General features: G+C 37.1%; 1 protein-coding gene across 3 annotated transcripts in view; it reads left to right on the forward strand.

Annotated features, from left to right (window-relative positions):
* Window positions 1-15,657, forward strand: part of LOC128027590 (catenin alpha-1) — a 112,790-nt gene that overhangs the window by 14,507 nt on the left and 82,626 nt on the right. For 2 of the 3 annotated variants that reach the window (XM_052615335.1, XM_052615337.1), the window contains 3 exons: window positions 6,251-6,370; window positions 7,637-7,906; window positions 14,025-14,228. In XM_052615335.1, coding sequence (XP_052471295.1) covers window positions 6,251-6,370; window positions 7,637-7,906; window positions 14,025-14,228 — 594 coding nt within the window. The remainder of the gene's footprint in view (window positions 1-6,250; window positions 6,371-7,636; window positions 7,907-14,024; window positions 14,229-15,657) is intronic. The other variant, XM_052615336.1, reaches the window with a different exon arrangement.

Genomic DNA, 15,657 nt, shown 5'->3' on the forward strand with positions numbered 1-15,657 from the left:
CTCCTCAATATCAAAATTACAGTTGGACAATCAAATCAAAGTAGGTATGGTTTACTGTTGACAGAAGCAGAGTGCGAAGCGTCAGTTTAACGTTAAAGAGAGCGAGGAAAGATGGCACAGTGGTTAACCAGATTAAAAATGGCACATCATACCAAAAAGGTTGCAGACCCCTGTTTCTAGATTGTGTAGAGTGATCAGTTGCATTTTAAATATTTGTTAAAAGCTTAATTGGCAAAAAAAAAAAAATAACTCTTTACAAAAAGACACATTTATAACTATCATACTTATTAGATTGTAAGAACAGACTGATTGCTATAAAAGGAGGGAAGAAGTGCTTCCAATTATTGTGTTCTTAGCAATGGTTACCTCCATAAAAACGTCCAGCCATGGTCGCTTTGCATCAAAATGGCCTCACATGCAAGGAAATTGCAACAAAAAATATTGCACCTGAAAGAACCATTAACTGGAACAAGAACTTCAAGGAGAGAGGTTCCGAAGCATTGAAGTTTCAGGACGTCCCAGAGTGTCAGCTCCTGAATCGTGTCTCCAGCAGCAGCAGGTTGGTGTGAGAGCATCTGTACACACACAGTGAGGCCAAAACTTTTGGACAACAGCCTGGTGTTAAGAAGGGCAGCAAAAAAGCCAGTTCTCTCCAAGAAAAATGTCAAGGACTGAAATTCTGCAGGAACTACATGGGTTGGACAGTAGAAGACTGGTGCAAAGTTGTTTTCTCTGATGACGTTCCTTCCGACTGTTTGGGACATCTGGAAAATCAGTTGTTCTAAGAAAAGTGCTAGCTGCATTAGGCCGGGTTCACACCGCAAGCTGCAGCAGAGCAGAAGCAATGCGTTAGCAGCAGGTAAGCAGAGCAGAAGCAGCGTGCGCCTATTTTGCTTTCACACCGGCAGCGGAGGCAGCGTGCAATTGAACAGCGGATTTTGGTCAGAGTACTCTATAATGGGTACGTTTGCATTGCTTTATTTCCATTTAAAATACATTTCAATAAAAATATTTGGCAAGAAGCTTTTTTAATTAATAATTTCATTGTTACTTTTGTTGCATCTTTGTTTTGCAGTCTTTGTTTTCCGTGCAGTACGTGTTGTTGATAGAAGAAATGCCATCGCGCTCTATTTGTTATTAAGGAGACTATGAAAAAGATGCATACTTTGGGTTCATCCCATTAACCGACGTAGGAGAGAACATGGTGCATATTACCATCTTGTCACTGGGTTTGTTTGCAAGCAAATTTACCAAAGGACACCCTGAAAACCAATTTAATAAACGGTTTTAAATTATGTGTATTGTAAATGGTTCACAGCCTTGACTTCCTGCTCATCTTGAAATCAGCATTTACTTGTTTATTATATATGCATGTATAATCTGCTTTTGTTATTTGTGTGCTTATGTGTAATTTAGAAATTGTAAATAAATGGTTCCAATTGAATCCATTTTGAATCAAATATTGAGTTGTTCGCTCGTGTGCCAGCGAAAGCGTCAAAAACACTATAAAATTACTTACCATCTGCAATAAGAGCCGCTGCAACTTCATCCCATGCTTTTTCCTTCTCCTGCAAGTCTCTGTAAAGTACATTGTGTGGATCATAAAGAACTTGATATTTCTCAACTTCCACGATGAGACGAGTGTCGTCCATTATTGTCTTTCCAGGGGCACTCTGAAGACCACCGCCTGTGACACTACGTGCTGTTATTTATGATTGTCAGCACGACATCCGTTCTTCTGCCAATATATAGGCCTAGTTATAAGAATATGACTACTACTAATAATTAATAAATCTCCAAGGCTAAACTAGCAATATAAATTATTTAAGGTTGTTTTTGTATTTCGGCAAAAAGTTTATTTTTGGATAGAACTGTAAGTACTTAAACAGATTTTGTAAAAAAATAAAAATAAATAAATATAAAAATTATAATAAAAAAATAGAAAAATTTGATTTTAAATATGATACATTTTTTATGTAATTTGCTAAGAACTCAGTAGATATCATTAATGCAAATTTTGGGCAAAATTCCTTTTTCGTTTCAGTACATGTGTATTTTGGCCATGATCATTGTCACTTTATCTTCTATACATATTTTTTATATTAATTTTCTTTCCTAACATACTCCAGTTCTTGTTAAAACAACCTAGATGTGCTTTTTTGTGCATTTAGAGCAATTTTTGTGTGAAATCATATTTATTTTGTCCATCAAATGTGTACTTTCACTTTAACTGAGCGTCAGCAGCGCAGCAAAAATAGACCCAGCGGCGAAACGATCGCGGCACTGCTGCTTCTGCTCTGCTTCTGCTACGCTCTACCGCGCAGCCTCTGCGTCGGTGTGAACGCTCTCATTTGTTAACATAGGCACCGAAAAAAATATGCGCTGCTTCTGCTCTGCTGCAGTTTGCGGTGTGAACCCGGCCTTAGAGTTGCTTTTATTAACTGTAGAACTCATTATAATTAGTGATCCAGTCTGAACTGGATGTGACACAACGCAACAAATTCCCAACAAAAAAATGCTGCTGCATTGTTTATGACACATTGACACAAATTTCAAATGATTTTCAATAGTCGCTTTGTTGCGTCCAGTGTAGACAGACTTTAGCTGTTGTGGCACAGCAACTGTCGCTTCCCGTGTAGACACAGTGATGGAATAATGTATAAATATGTTTTACAAAGAGAAGTTTCAGTGACACATAATCCTTCAGAAATCATTCTATTATGCTGATTTGCAGCTTACGTGTACTATTGTTATCAGTGTTAAAAAAATAAATAAATACATTTTTGTGGAGAAAATTTCACTCAAACATTTATGGTAAGATTTATAAAAGAGAGCGAAATCAATATTTTATTCATCATACATTAAAGTGAGGAAGTGAATTTAGACATTTAAAATACCATGGAAATGTAAGTTATGCACAGAGGAAAACACCACATCTCAAATGCATTAAACGGTGCAATAGCATCTGATGAAACAAACCGCTTTAAACTACATGTGTTAACCAAACCTTACAAATTATTTTAAAGCCCTTAATATAAAACAAGCTTCATGTTTAAGACTAATTGGATTATCCACTTTTCCCCGAAGCAGCTCTCTCTGTGTCCTCTGCTATTTTTCAGATGTGTTCATTTGTGAATTACTGTATATTGATATAACCGGTATTGCCTCATACCATTTTGCTTAAAGAATAAATCGAGATATTGTACAAAGTCGATATACTGCCCAGCCCTAAGTGGAATTAATCCAGATTAATCAGAATTTATTTCAGAAAAAAATGAGATTTAATTACTTTTTTTTGATTGACCACACAAATTATGTTTATATTATTATCATGATTATTAAATGTTTATTTATTTATTTATTTTTTATACAAGATAATAGTAATTACAATAGGAAATACTTTTTAACATGATTATAATGTATATCTTTTTTTTAAATGCATGGATTGAAGGCGTGGTTAGATTTTCCTTTTTTTGTCTCTAGCTGATCACGTGCCTTCTTCATCATCTGCACTGGTGTCCGTGTTTGTATTGCCCTCTGGGTTTACTGCCCAATTCTTGTTCTTACTCCAACAGTAATTATATGCACTGCAAACTCAGTTATGGTGTGTGGGATATTAAGACTTCATATATAAATATAAAACCCTGTATGGAAGCTGGCTGTTGCAAGCCTTCCTGTAGCCTACAATTTGTGTTTCATATATGTCTAGGTTTTATATTAGATTTGTTTGCATTTAGTCTATAAATTGTTGGTGCAAACTAGATTACATCCACTTTCTGTTTCTGTAAGCAACACGCTATTGAATCAAACTTTGTGTAGTCCTTGATGCAGTGTAGGAGAGGTCTTGTCACATTTGTGCACAGAATGATTTGCATGGGCTGTGAAAAACATCCATCTGAGAGATTTCATTGAAAATGTGATATGATATACAGGTATGTTATTTTTTCTAAAGTAACTTCTAAACAATTAGCCATATCTATGAAACCTCCTCTTATACAACTATATATTTTTAAAATAGAAATAGTAGAAATAAATGTTTACCTTTTATTTGTATTTAGCCTTCATACAAGAAATATGAAATCACCATCAACTAAACACAAGACTCAGGGTCACCTTATTTATATTAATATATTTATATTTAATATATATAACACAGGCTAATTATTCTTATTCATTGAAACAAAAGTGCTTTAGCCAGAACAATGAATATGAAAAGTGCTCAGAGTTGCTGCAGAAAACCCAAAAAAAAAAAAAAAAAAGTCAGCAACAACAAAAACACGTTGCTGGAGATGGGCTGATTGAAAATGCACATTCATTCTCAGCCAGCAGGGGTTGCTTTTGGCACGACAGAAACAGCGGTTTCCCCGGTAATGGCTGTAAACAAAGCAAAGCGCCGCTCTTAAATTCTGTTTTATCAGAAAATAAAAATGGCATCAAAACTTTTCTGCAGACAGTCAATTCCCTTCAAAGATTCATTCGTGTAAAACACCCACGCTGTGTCTTGGTTTTGAAACGTACAGTGCTCATGTTTATTCAACAAAGTCAAACTCTCAAAGCCTTCTGGAAAATCTGTTTGTTGTGGTCAGTGTTGATATCGCGGTGGGCCACCACAAATAAATCAGTGTATGGGGAAACACCAGTGGTTTAGATTAAAATATCTGAAATGTTTACAAATCATAAACCGTTATTGAAAAATTATATTGCAATACAAATTGATACAATTAGATTTTTATGGCAGTGTTTTCCGCTTGAAGTTTATGATGGATGTTTGTGCAAGTAGAAGCCAAAGCTTTCTTGTGGAAGAGAAGATGCTGTTTTTCTTGGTTTTTTTTTCTTCATTGAATTGTTCTGGGAGCTCAGCTTGAAAGATCAAATGAGAAGCTTTTTAAATATGCTTGTGTGACCATGAAATATTTATCTTGTCTGATTTTGTCTAATGTACTAATGATTTGGCTAATACATTTGTTGAATGAATTAGAATAAACTATGAAAGGTAAAATCATGATAGAGTCGGACATTATTATTTGTTTTTTATTAATGTTTTTTACAACAGTGGTGGAACGAAGTGCACTGATTACAATTTGATTGTAGGTGGCAGGTTTTCTCAATGGTTACGTCACTAATCATTTTTAAGCACAATTTCCCCTCTCTCGTTCTCGCTCTCACTCTCTCTTTCTCTCTCTCTGTGTATGTGTGTGGTTAAAATTACACATACTGTTTACAGTATCTACAAATCGTTTAGTTATTTTACCAAAACAAGAGGGGGTAAATACAAATTGCATGTTACTTTTTATTTTATACTTACCTGGGCTGGGTTTCTCTATAACAATTGTTTTCTACGAGTAATTTTACGATCGTTCGTTAAAGTTTCATGTGCGTTTCCCAAAAATGCACGTAGCTGTGCTTTAAGTGCTACTTGGGAGTCGCTATCCATTTTTCAAGTGCTGAAATGTCACCTTATAGAATGACTCTTCATTGTAGTACACGATCGTTTATTGACGTTAACCTAATGCTGCATTCCAGACAGACAAATTGAATGTAATAACTATAATACAATATTATATTATAGTGTTTATAGTGTAAACTATTGAATAGAGTGAAGATATGTAAATTTTTCTTATTTTGCCTAAATGGCCTATAAAATTATTTTTTTCTTTTAGTACTGCCCTTCGGAAGCTAAATAAGCTACCTACATGTTTCCTAGGAGGCAAAATAAGTGCAATTTACCCTGATCTTCAAATTTAGAAAGTTTTCACCTACAGGCTCTTAATGCACCGTGTTTCCCTCAGGAGCATCAGTGAGCGCTTGAACCTTTTGTAATAGTTGCATGTAAGTTTGTGCATGCAAGAGTGTCAGGTGCACTTCTGTGTGTAGTCAATGAACCCGCGCGTCTGCGCCATTCATTAACAGACACGCAGAACATGCAGGATTCATATTTAAATCGACTTTTGCGGCTTTATACTTATAGATAACATACATATCGTGATTTGATTTAAGTGTAATGACCTACTTATTATTGATCGATTAATTCAAAGTTTGACAAATTCTGTGACATTCCATGTTAAACTGTAAATTCTGTTTTTATGACTGGATAAAGACTACACTGTATAGTTTCCCCACTTATCATGCGTCCACTTGCCTGATGTGAACATAAAATATCCATATATACCACCACTGGTGAAAGGGAGTGAAATGCAAATATAGACCATTAATACCATTTCTATAACGGTTTATCATACTTGACCCACAGGTTGAGGAGAGCCTGGTGAAGGTGCGTAACGCTGGCACTGAGCAGGACCTGGGTATCCAGTACAAAGCTCTGAAACCGGAGGTGGACAGACTGAACGTGATGGCGGCCAAGAGGCAGCAGGTAAAATGCAGCCACTCCTCGCACCCAATGTCCTCATAATCTGAGGAGATCTAATTTCATTCGGTGATGTACTGACTTGTGGGCAGAGGATGTAATGTTATTCCATGTGCAGCAAGGACCTATGTAGCTCTGGTTGAAGATTTGAAGCATATAATCATGAACAATCTTCTTTGTATCAGTCGGGGAGGGGAAAAGCTTGACTAGGTTGGAGCAACTGGAGTGATGAAATCCATTTAAATGATATGAGACTTGCGTCTTTGGGATTTTTTGGGCTTATCAGGTTAAGCAGTAGTCAGCAGTGATGGATTTCAGCATGAATTTTCCAGGTGAGCTCAGTGATTAATAGAATAAACTTTTTTTTCCCCAATTGAGAGAGATCATAGTATCTTGATAATGCTAATTATTTCGAAGTAGCATTATTTCTCATGCTACACTGGGCCCTTCTAAGTTTATAATTTTGTGAATCATTTGGCAGAAGCAGCAGCCCCTCTCCAAAGGCGCAAATTGCTCTGGTATAAAAAAAAAAAAAAAAACAAAAAAAAAAAACTTTTTCCTACTTCCTTCTCAGGAGTTATGCTTTTTTTTTTTTCTTTCACCGAGAGCATAAGTCATTTTCAGTGAGAGCTATTCCTCATTAGGGAGATCTAAGGTTTGACTGCAAAGATCGATCATGAAAGCACAAAAATTGACCCTCTCCGTCTCTCCCCCTTCCACCATCTGCAAAACATTTCACATCGATTTGATCAAAATCCTGTGTCAACGGTACTCCGGATTATTATTATTATTTTTTTATTTTTTATTTTAAATGTAATTTGTGTCCTGACAGACAGCAATTTGTGTCAACACCATGCATGGACTTTAAGTATGGGGCAGCAAAAGCAACACTTTAAGAGGGCGTTCACACAGGACGCATTCCCTCTATCAAACAGCTAGACGTAGTGCATATGAAGCAGCCTGTTGATTAATTTGGCACGTCGTCTTAAAAATGTGGCACTTATGCCGTGAAGAAAAAAAAGATGATGTCCATCTGACTCATTATGTACACTGGAAATAATAAGAATAAAGAAAGTAGACAAAATACCCAACGTGTTCACTTAACAAAAGTGATCATATTTACTTTGGTTCCACATGGCACATGCTTCTACAGGCTCTACGGTCATGATCTGATTATGAGCATGTGTGGGCCCTTGGGGGATGTTCTTTAATGTCCTTATTATGACAGGCCTGTAACATCACCTCTGAATTCTCCCTCTTTTCGAATGACAGGAACTCAAGGACGTCCATCACAAAGACCAAATGGCGGCGGCCCGCGGTGTCCTTCAGAGGAACGTTCCCATGCTGTACACAGCTTCGCGTGCCTGCCTGCAGCACCCAGACGTGGCAGCGTACAAGGCCAACCGGGACCTCATCTACAAGCAGCTGCAGCACGCTGTCTCTGGCATATCTAATGCAGCCCAGGCTACCAGCAGCGAGGACTCCGGCTTCTCCCAGTCTGCAGGGGGAGGAGAACTGGCCTACGCCCTCAACAACTTTGATGTAAGTACATGGGCTATTGGATGTCATGGGTTTGGGCCAGTTTCTCTGATCCAGACAGAAATAGCAAGCTAATAAGCTGTGTCAGTGAAGAATTGTCATTCAGCAGCAAGACCAAGACTAAAATGAGAATTGGCCTCCCTCTAATTGAAGGGAATGTGCTCTGTGAGCATTGTCATTTAGGGAATTGAGGCTTTTTTTTGCCAGTTTTATTGGGACAGATGCTATGTTGCGTCCTGTGTTGAACTGCTGATTTCAAAGGCTAAAAGGGTAGAACATCAGAAAAGCTTATGCAGTTTTCAGAGAGGGTATGAAAAGCCAGTGCATGGCTCCATCCAGCTCTATGTATGGCATATAGAAACATAAATCATTCAGAATTCATGGAAAAGGTTGCATTGAAAAGTTATGAAATATGTAAGCTCCTTGCAGAACCTAGGCATGGCTTAATGCGTTACAAATTCTTTAATTGCTGAATCAATAATTCATCTTCACCGATGTTTACCACTATCTTGGCTGCAGAAAGATCAGGCTTTGGCTAAAAATTGAACAAGACTTGATTTTAGAACTTTTGGTAAAATTAGCTCCTGGGTTTGTGAAAGGTGCTCAAAGATGTTTTGTAGCCAGTGATGAAGATGAGCATATTGTGTGTACGATCTAACAGCAGTTGCATCACCCTCTGCAACTGCTCCACACAATTTTATCAACAAAGAGTGTGAGAGCAGTGAGTTGTTGACAAATCCGGTGTGTGATTGAACTGTGTCGAGGAGACAGTAATCCAGGATTGGATCAGATTAAATTTGTGTGTCCAAACAAAGCTGAGCTACTGACCTCAAAAGTCTTTCAGAAGTTTGAACGTTTTGTTGTGGGGTTGAGTCAGGTCAGCAACAAAAACGTATGGGAAATTACATGACAATTTGACCAAGCAATACAATAATGTCCTGATGTGACAAATAGTTCAGATCTGAGTCTCTAAATTTAATTTGAGGTTAAGGGTAGCAAGTGATCATTAGCTATCCTTCATTTATTTATGCTTTAAACAGTTAGTATCCTTCCAGAATAGGGTGCAAACCATTAGTCTAACCGTTTTTGGTCTGTTGCACTTAACATTTTAAAGGATCACTTAGTGAAATAATAAATTCAAATGATATGCACAAACTGAAATGTTGCCATAGAGATCTTATAAAAATGAAAAGGTAGACTGTAATGGCACCAGCTGTGTTTTTGAGCACAAGGTGTCCCCACATATCACTTTTGAATTTGTCTAGCAAATGCAAATTTTACTTTCAAGTATTATATATTGTTGAAATAGTTTGCTCCTGATGGACAGGGTGGAAAATGAACCTTTCAAAGCATAAAAAAAATAAAATAAAATTCCAGCTCAATACGTTTGTGAAACGGAATAAAGCATTAAATCTTGACAAGCTGTACATACTCTTTCTGTCAGTGGCTAGGATATTGTCTAAAGCTGTATGTTTCTTTTTAATATGTTAAAAAGAAATGTAAAAAAATTTAATTGAAACATTTTCAATAAATATGTAATACAATTTATATATATTTTATCCAATACAAGGCTGCCAATTTAGGTGCTTTACACACACACACACATACATGTGGTGTTTATTTTCCACTAATTTCCACTATTTTCCATTTATGTTCATAATGGACAACAGCCTCTCTGTTGATCTCTACAATCTCTAGTTTTTGTGTTGACTGAATCAGGAGTCTTTAATGAAGCTTGAAGCCGCTAGATCAGTGTTTAAAGACTGTGCAGATATAGGTACTGTTTTTATTTGCTGCTTTGAAATGGATGCTTTCGGTCAAGAAATGATGATTAGAGAAGGCTTTAAAAGATTAGCACAGCACTTCATTTAATCTTTAAGATCCCTAATTAGAGGGCGTCTCATATCAACAATTCTGTTATGATGTATATGTTTGCCTGGGCAACACGGCTCGGAATTATGAGTCAAGTAAATTAAGGTAATGCACTCGACATCCTCCTGTTAAATTTGCAACCAATCAGTCACCACAGGTGTTTGTCTCCGTCTCTTGTGGCGAGAGGGTTTGCTCATCAGATTTCCTCTGTCTCGATTAGCTGTTGAAAGATTTTACACACAGTGGTGTCAAAACTGGCGTCGCCTTGCTAAAGAGAGCACTTGCACATCAAATTGAACCGTCACTCTGTTCTTTCACCATTTGATATTTTCTTTTCCTTTGTTTTTCTTCTGCAAAAGTGCATTCTGATTGTTAGTTCTGGAACCTTTAATTATTGAAGTAATGGGTTGTTTTGTGGGTTTTTGTGCTCTTTTTGTTGCTCCAAATGGTCTCTAGGGATGTTGGCGCTGAGCTCAGTGACGTTAGAAAGCTCTGATCTTCAAAATCTGCTGTCTCTGTGTCTCACATGCTCCGTTACCGGCTTATAAGACTTATAGGCCTATATATATTAGTGTTGTCATCTTCCCACTTGACTGCGAATAAAAATGGAAGTTGATAGATTAATGCAGAATTCATTAGTCATCTACAGAGCTGTAGGTGTAATAGCATGAGTCAGTTTCTTTCTGTTCCACCGATCTGTAATAATGAGTAGCCACACCACAGGACTGTTAGACACAATTAAACACAACAAAATTAAGGTTATACATTTTTTTTTATCATTGCCTCTGGTTCATCAGATTGAGTATATGCAAGAGGCGATTAATCTGAGCCATTTAAAGTGAATTAAGAGTTTTCAAAAATATGCATTTGTGGGGACTTTTTGTTGTGTGATTTATATTGCCCCAGAAATAAATCTGATAAACTATATTATTGTCGTTTTAAGACCATGTTATGCCACTGAATATACTATCATAACAGTATAATAATGCAAGAAGGCCTACACACTGTCAAATGACAACAAACATTTGATTCTTAATATTTAGATCATGAAAATTAAGTCTCAGATATTAGATACCTTAAAAACTTGAATAAATGGTAAATAAACATTTTCTAATAACAAGTGCGAAGGATCAAGTAGAAAAAACAAGAATTCACAAATTTTTTTTTCTCTCTGTAAATTTAAGGGTGATCTGTATTGCTGAAAAACACAATCTCTACTTATCAGTGATTTGTCCGTGTGTACAAAGGCACAGATCCCTAAACAAGGCCATATCTCCACATGAAATTTTGTCTGTAAAAGCATTTTTTTTAATCTTATCTGGCACAGACTACACCACATTATGTACGAGAAGCTGCAAAAGTGGAATATGCAAAAAACATGGTGACATTTTTATGTGAGAATAATGGACAATATATTACGTCACCAAAATATATTGAGGCTGTGTACATATATTGTGCAATAAGTCGATATATGGATTATTGCAACAATCGCAATTGCAAGTGAAGAAAGTGTCCTGACTTTTTTTTTTCTCTCAGCCAATCAATACTCCACACAAAGAACATTGAGATTTCTAGCAGCCTGCAGCTCTGTCTGTACCTGTGGCTGCTAGAATTATCGGTACCCTCAGACCTCCATTATATTGATTGTGCTGTACTATGTGATTGGCCCAGTTTTTACTCTTAACCTTGTATGCTGCTTTTCTAGGCAATCTTAATGCTTAATAGAGCTCATTCTATGGACAGCTGAATTATTACCACCATACTACTAGGGCGAAAAAGTTTCGATTCCTATTTTGGCCTCCAACGATTAAAGTACACTAATCAAGATAAAATGATTATTGTGCCTCACTCTGCCCCTTTTTCCAGCGCTGCATTTTTTTTCTCCATAAAAGGCCAATTTCACGTGCAAATCAGACGAATCATGTAACATGACTTTTGCAAAATGGAGGTTGATTTATAGAAGTATATTTATTCATGTTTTTAAAAGCCTGAAAGAAAGCTTGTGCTGTTCCTCAGGAAGATATATGCGCTCCGAGGCGGAACATAACAGAGAGACATGTAAAACCATCTTTTAGCTCAATGTATGTGGCTAAACAATCAAATACATGCAAAAATATATCAAAATGTGGCACTTAGTTATTATTCATGTATACCTTCATCAGTCATGTAATAAATAAATGTAAAGAGTTGAGAATGAAAATAGATGTGTAAAGGTAAATTGGATCCTTCTGGCTCTTAAAGTGACAGTGGGCTATTTTTTCTGCTGCGACTGTGCTTAATATTAATCAAACAAAAAGACAAATTCAAAATCACACACTGCTCTTGAGTGAAGGACTTTTATTGCTTTTATAAAAACAAAAAAGTTTGATTCTTACAGTGAAAGACTATGCTGTTTTATTTTACATTTATTCATTTCTGTTCTAGGCTGTAAACTTCTTGAGACTTGCTAAAAAAACATTAAATCACAGTTTGGTTCATTTGTTTCTTTATTTTATTGTATTTGTCCTTTGCTTTTTTTATTACTGACAGTTTAATTATTTTCTATATTTTTGAGGACTTTTTATTTGTTTGTTTGAAATTCTGCTGCTCTCTACATGTAGATGTCATAGCTTAACTTCATTTACAGGAAACAATCTACTATAAAGTTTTGGTTATATAGCCCCTTCATTATCATGTTAAATAACATGATTTATTTATTTAGAATTGCCCTTGTGAGTAACCCCAAGTCTAATCTTGAAGCATCACCAAGTCTTGTTTCCCACTGGTGTTGTAGAACCAGCATTGCTCTGTTTAATCTTGGCTATTGGGATCTGTATTGCTCTTGATGCAACACAAAGGATTCTGAGCCCTGGTTAAAACTAAAGCAGTCATCAGAAAATATTGGCATCCATGTATAGGTTGGGTGACTCTATGGGCAATGTTATGTTTTTTTTTTTTTTTTTTTCATTAAAACATTGAACTTTATATTTGTATGTTAAAACTCCTCAAGCTGGAGATGTAGCGGTTCTATTCTTAGTAGTAGCTGTTTCAGGAGGCCAGACATCCTCACAAAGGGGAAGCAGTTCTCTGCCCAAACAGATGGTATCTGTGAAACGGACAGAAAAAAAGTAAGTGTGTGTGTGTGTGCACAAATGAGATGGGGAATGTTGGTACCTCAGATCACGTGCATTTTTAATTTCCTGGTGACTGTGCAGAAACTTCAACACTCATGCACGTTTTTATTTTATTTCTGCCTGCTGCTTAATTTGAAGCTGGAGCAACTTTGCAGTGAGTCAGAGAGAGAGGCTTGTTGCCATGCCAACGTGACACGCAAGTAAAGGAGGTCAGATGAGATGAGGCTAATAAATTCAGTTTCTAACAACTGAATTGTTTAATATTTTACCATGCGTATGACATCAGATGGAGGGGCTTGTCGCATTGTTTTCAAGATAGATTCTGCCTGCCATTGTTCTGCCTGTTTTCATTTCTTTCTAGGCAGCTATCGCTTATTTGGAACATTTGTGATTCTTCTCATTGCTTTAATTGTACCAGATGTTGTCAAGTTTATTCTTTGACAAAGGGAGTGTGATGTCCCCAAGTGAATGTACCCAGCAGAGGACACGTGGGGACATCTAAAATGTCATCCTGGCTCAAGGAGGAAAAATAGCATTGTTTTATATGCACAACTGAATTTTGTTGCCCTAGGCCAAAATCTGATTGCTATGCCGTTTAGGGTTAGTAGCCTTAAATATACACTCATACTAACTGCAGTGTTTACCAAAGCAGTTATATCTGTTGAAAACCCCATGCAAGATGTGCACGAATCTGTGATCTTGCATAATGTGCAGTTAAGCTTGATTTTTTTCCCGTTCGTCCCCAGAAGACAGTACAAATGGCTTTTAAGATGCCGTCTGTTACATAGAGTTGATTTAAAAGGCAGACAAAGTGCACAGGCAAGCGAATGCAGCCTCTGATTGAGCAAAACCCATAGGCCTGAAATTGCATCAGGAGCCCCAGACCATCAACTCAGATCTTGTGAATTATTGATTCGTCCAGTTAATGAATATCACAGCTTGTGCCTCGGCGTGCAGGGAGATAGATTCCAAAATCCTGTTCAGGCCGCACAGCCAATAATGACTGCCGTTTAACTGTCAAACTCTTGTGAATTTGGATATTTGCAATGTGAGATCATAAATCGTAATATTCATGTCGTGCTCTTTCTTCTTTAATCATCATATGCTTTATTCTCTCTCTTTTTCTCCCCCTGCAGAAGCAGATCATCGTGGACCCGCTGAGTTTTAGTGAGGAGAGGTTCCGGCCTTCTCTGGAAGAGCGTCTGGAGAGCATCATAAGTGGCGCCGCCCTCATGGCCGATTCGTCCTGCACCCGTGACGACCGGCGTGAGCGCATCGTGGCTGAATGCAACTCTGTGCGACAGGCGCTGCAGGATCTGCTCTCTGAGTACATGGGCAATGTAGGTGCATGTCAAATACTATTTTTCCTTCTCGCTTTCTGCTTTTCCCGTTCCACAGTCTCACATCCCTGAATGATGATGCCAAGTACCCACCTGCTACCGGAGACAGATACTCTCCTGCAGGGAAGGAGAGGGGAGTTTTATTTCAGGGACAGTGCACAGATCACGTTCGCTGGGTGATGTTGTATAAAGATCTCCAGTCTCATCACAATTTGTCTGGCTTTTGAAGAGAGGGGATCAGTACACACAAGCCCCATCCTGGGATACTGATCTCTGCATTGAATTGTTTTATTGCTGTTGTTTTAAAATATTTCCCTTTGTTTGCTCAACAATATTTGCTTTGCTTTTTTTTTGTCTTTTAATTTCATTTCTTTTCTGTTTGCTTCTCCATTTATTAAGCATATATCTTAGTCACACATTAATTTATTTCTATTTATTTTTTTAAAGAAAATGTTGGGTAGCTTAAAGAAATATTGTTTGAAAGCAGATGTTTTACACCCCTGTGGCATGCAGCGCGGTGGGTGATATGATACACTTCTCCGACACATTTGGCTGTATTTGGTCCACACTGAGAGAAAATTGCCCACTTTTAGGTCAAGCTGGTGTGGAGTGATAGAATTGATAAACAGATGCAATCATCAGTTTAAAACCCTACCTCATTTTCACAGGCTGATTTATTCCTCTGATTTCCAACACTCTTTTTTTTTTCTCCCCCTGTACATTTCTCTTCATGGCAGATCTTTGTTTTAACCAACCTCTTTTCCTCATCATTATCTCATTTCCAAATGAAGTAGCCTTTCTGTTTCCGAGCAGCAAATCAGATTTGTTGTTTTTGGCTGTCATGGTGCTACATTCCATCCGTTTGTTGGAAATAACTGCAAATCTATTGCTTTCTAGATGTGTAACGAGGGCTGCTCCTAAAGCTGCGTGATAAATTGAAATAAAAGTGAGGTAAAAAATCTGCTCATTTCAGAGTGAAGCATGTCAATGTGTTTGTATGCATGAGCAGATTATTATGCACTGGTGATTGCAACATCTCAGAATGGCTTGGTTGTCTTTTTAAGTAATTTTTATATCTAGTAATAATTATAATTAATAATAATAATAACAACAGTGTTTCACATAGACTTACACTTCCCTGGAGGAAATGCACTGTGCTCATGAACGCTACTTTTATCAGGAATTTTGGAAAGATTAAATAAAAATGACATCAAAACTTTTCTGAAGACGATAGGTTCCCCTCAACGAAGATGCATTTTAGGGCTGCACGTTAAATTGCATAAGTTCGTCATCGTCAGTAAAGCCAGTTCTGTGATTTGTAATAAATATCCAGTATGTGCTTTCAGATGGACCGGCATTTAGTTCACTGAAAAGCTATGCAAACTGCTTTCATTATTGCATGCAGTACATCGCTGATGATGAACGTGAT

The sequence above is a fragment of the Carassius gibelio genome, chromosome A14, assembly GCF_023724105.1.
Source record: "Carassius gibelio isolate Cgi1373 ecotype wild population from Czech Republic chromosome A14, carGib1.2-hapl.c, whole genome shotgun sequence".
Taxonomy (NCBI): Eukaryota; Metazoa; Chordata; class Actinopteri; order Cypriniformes; family Cyprinidae; genus Carassius; species Carassius gibelio.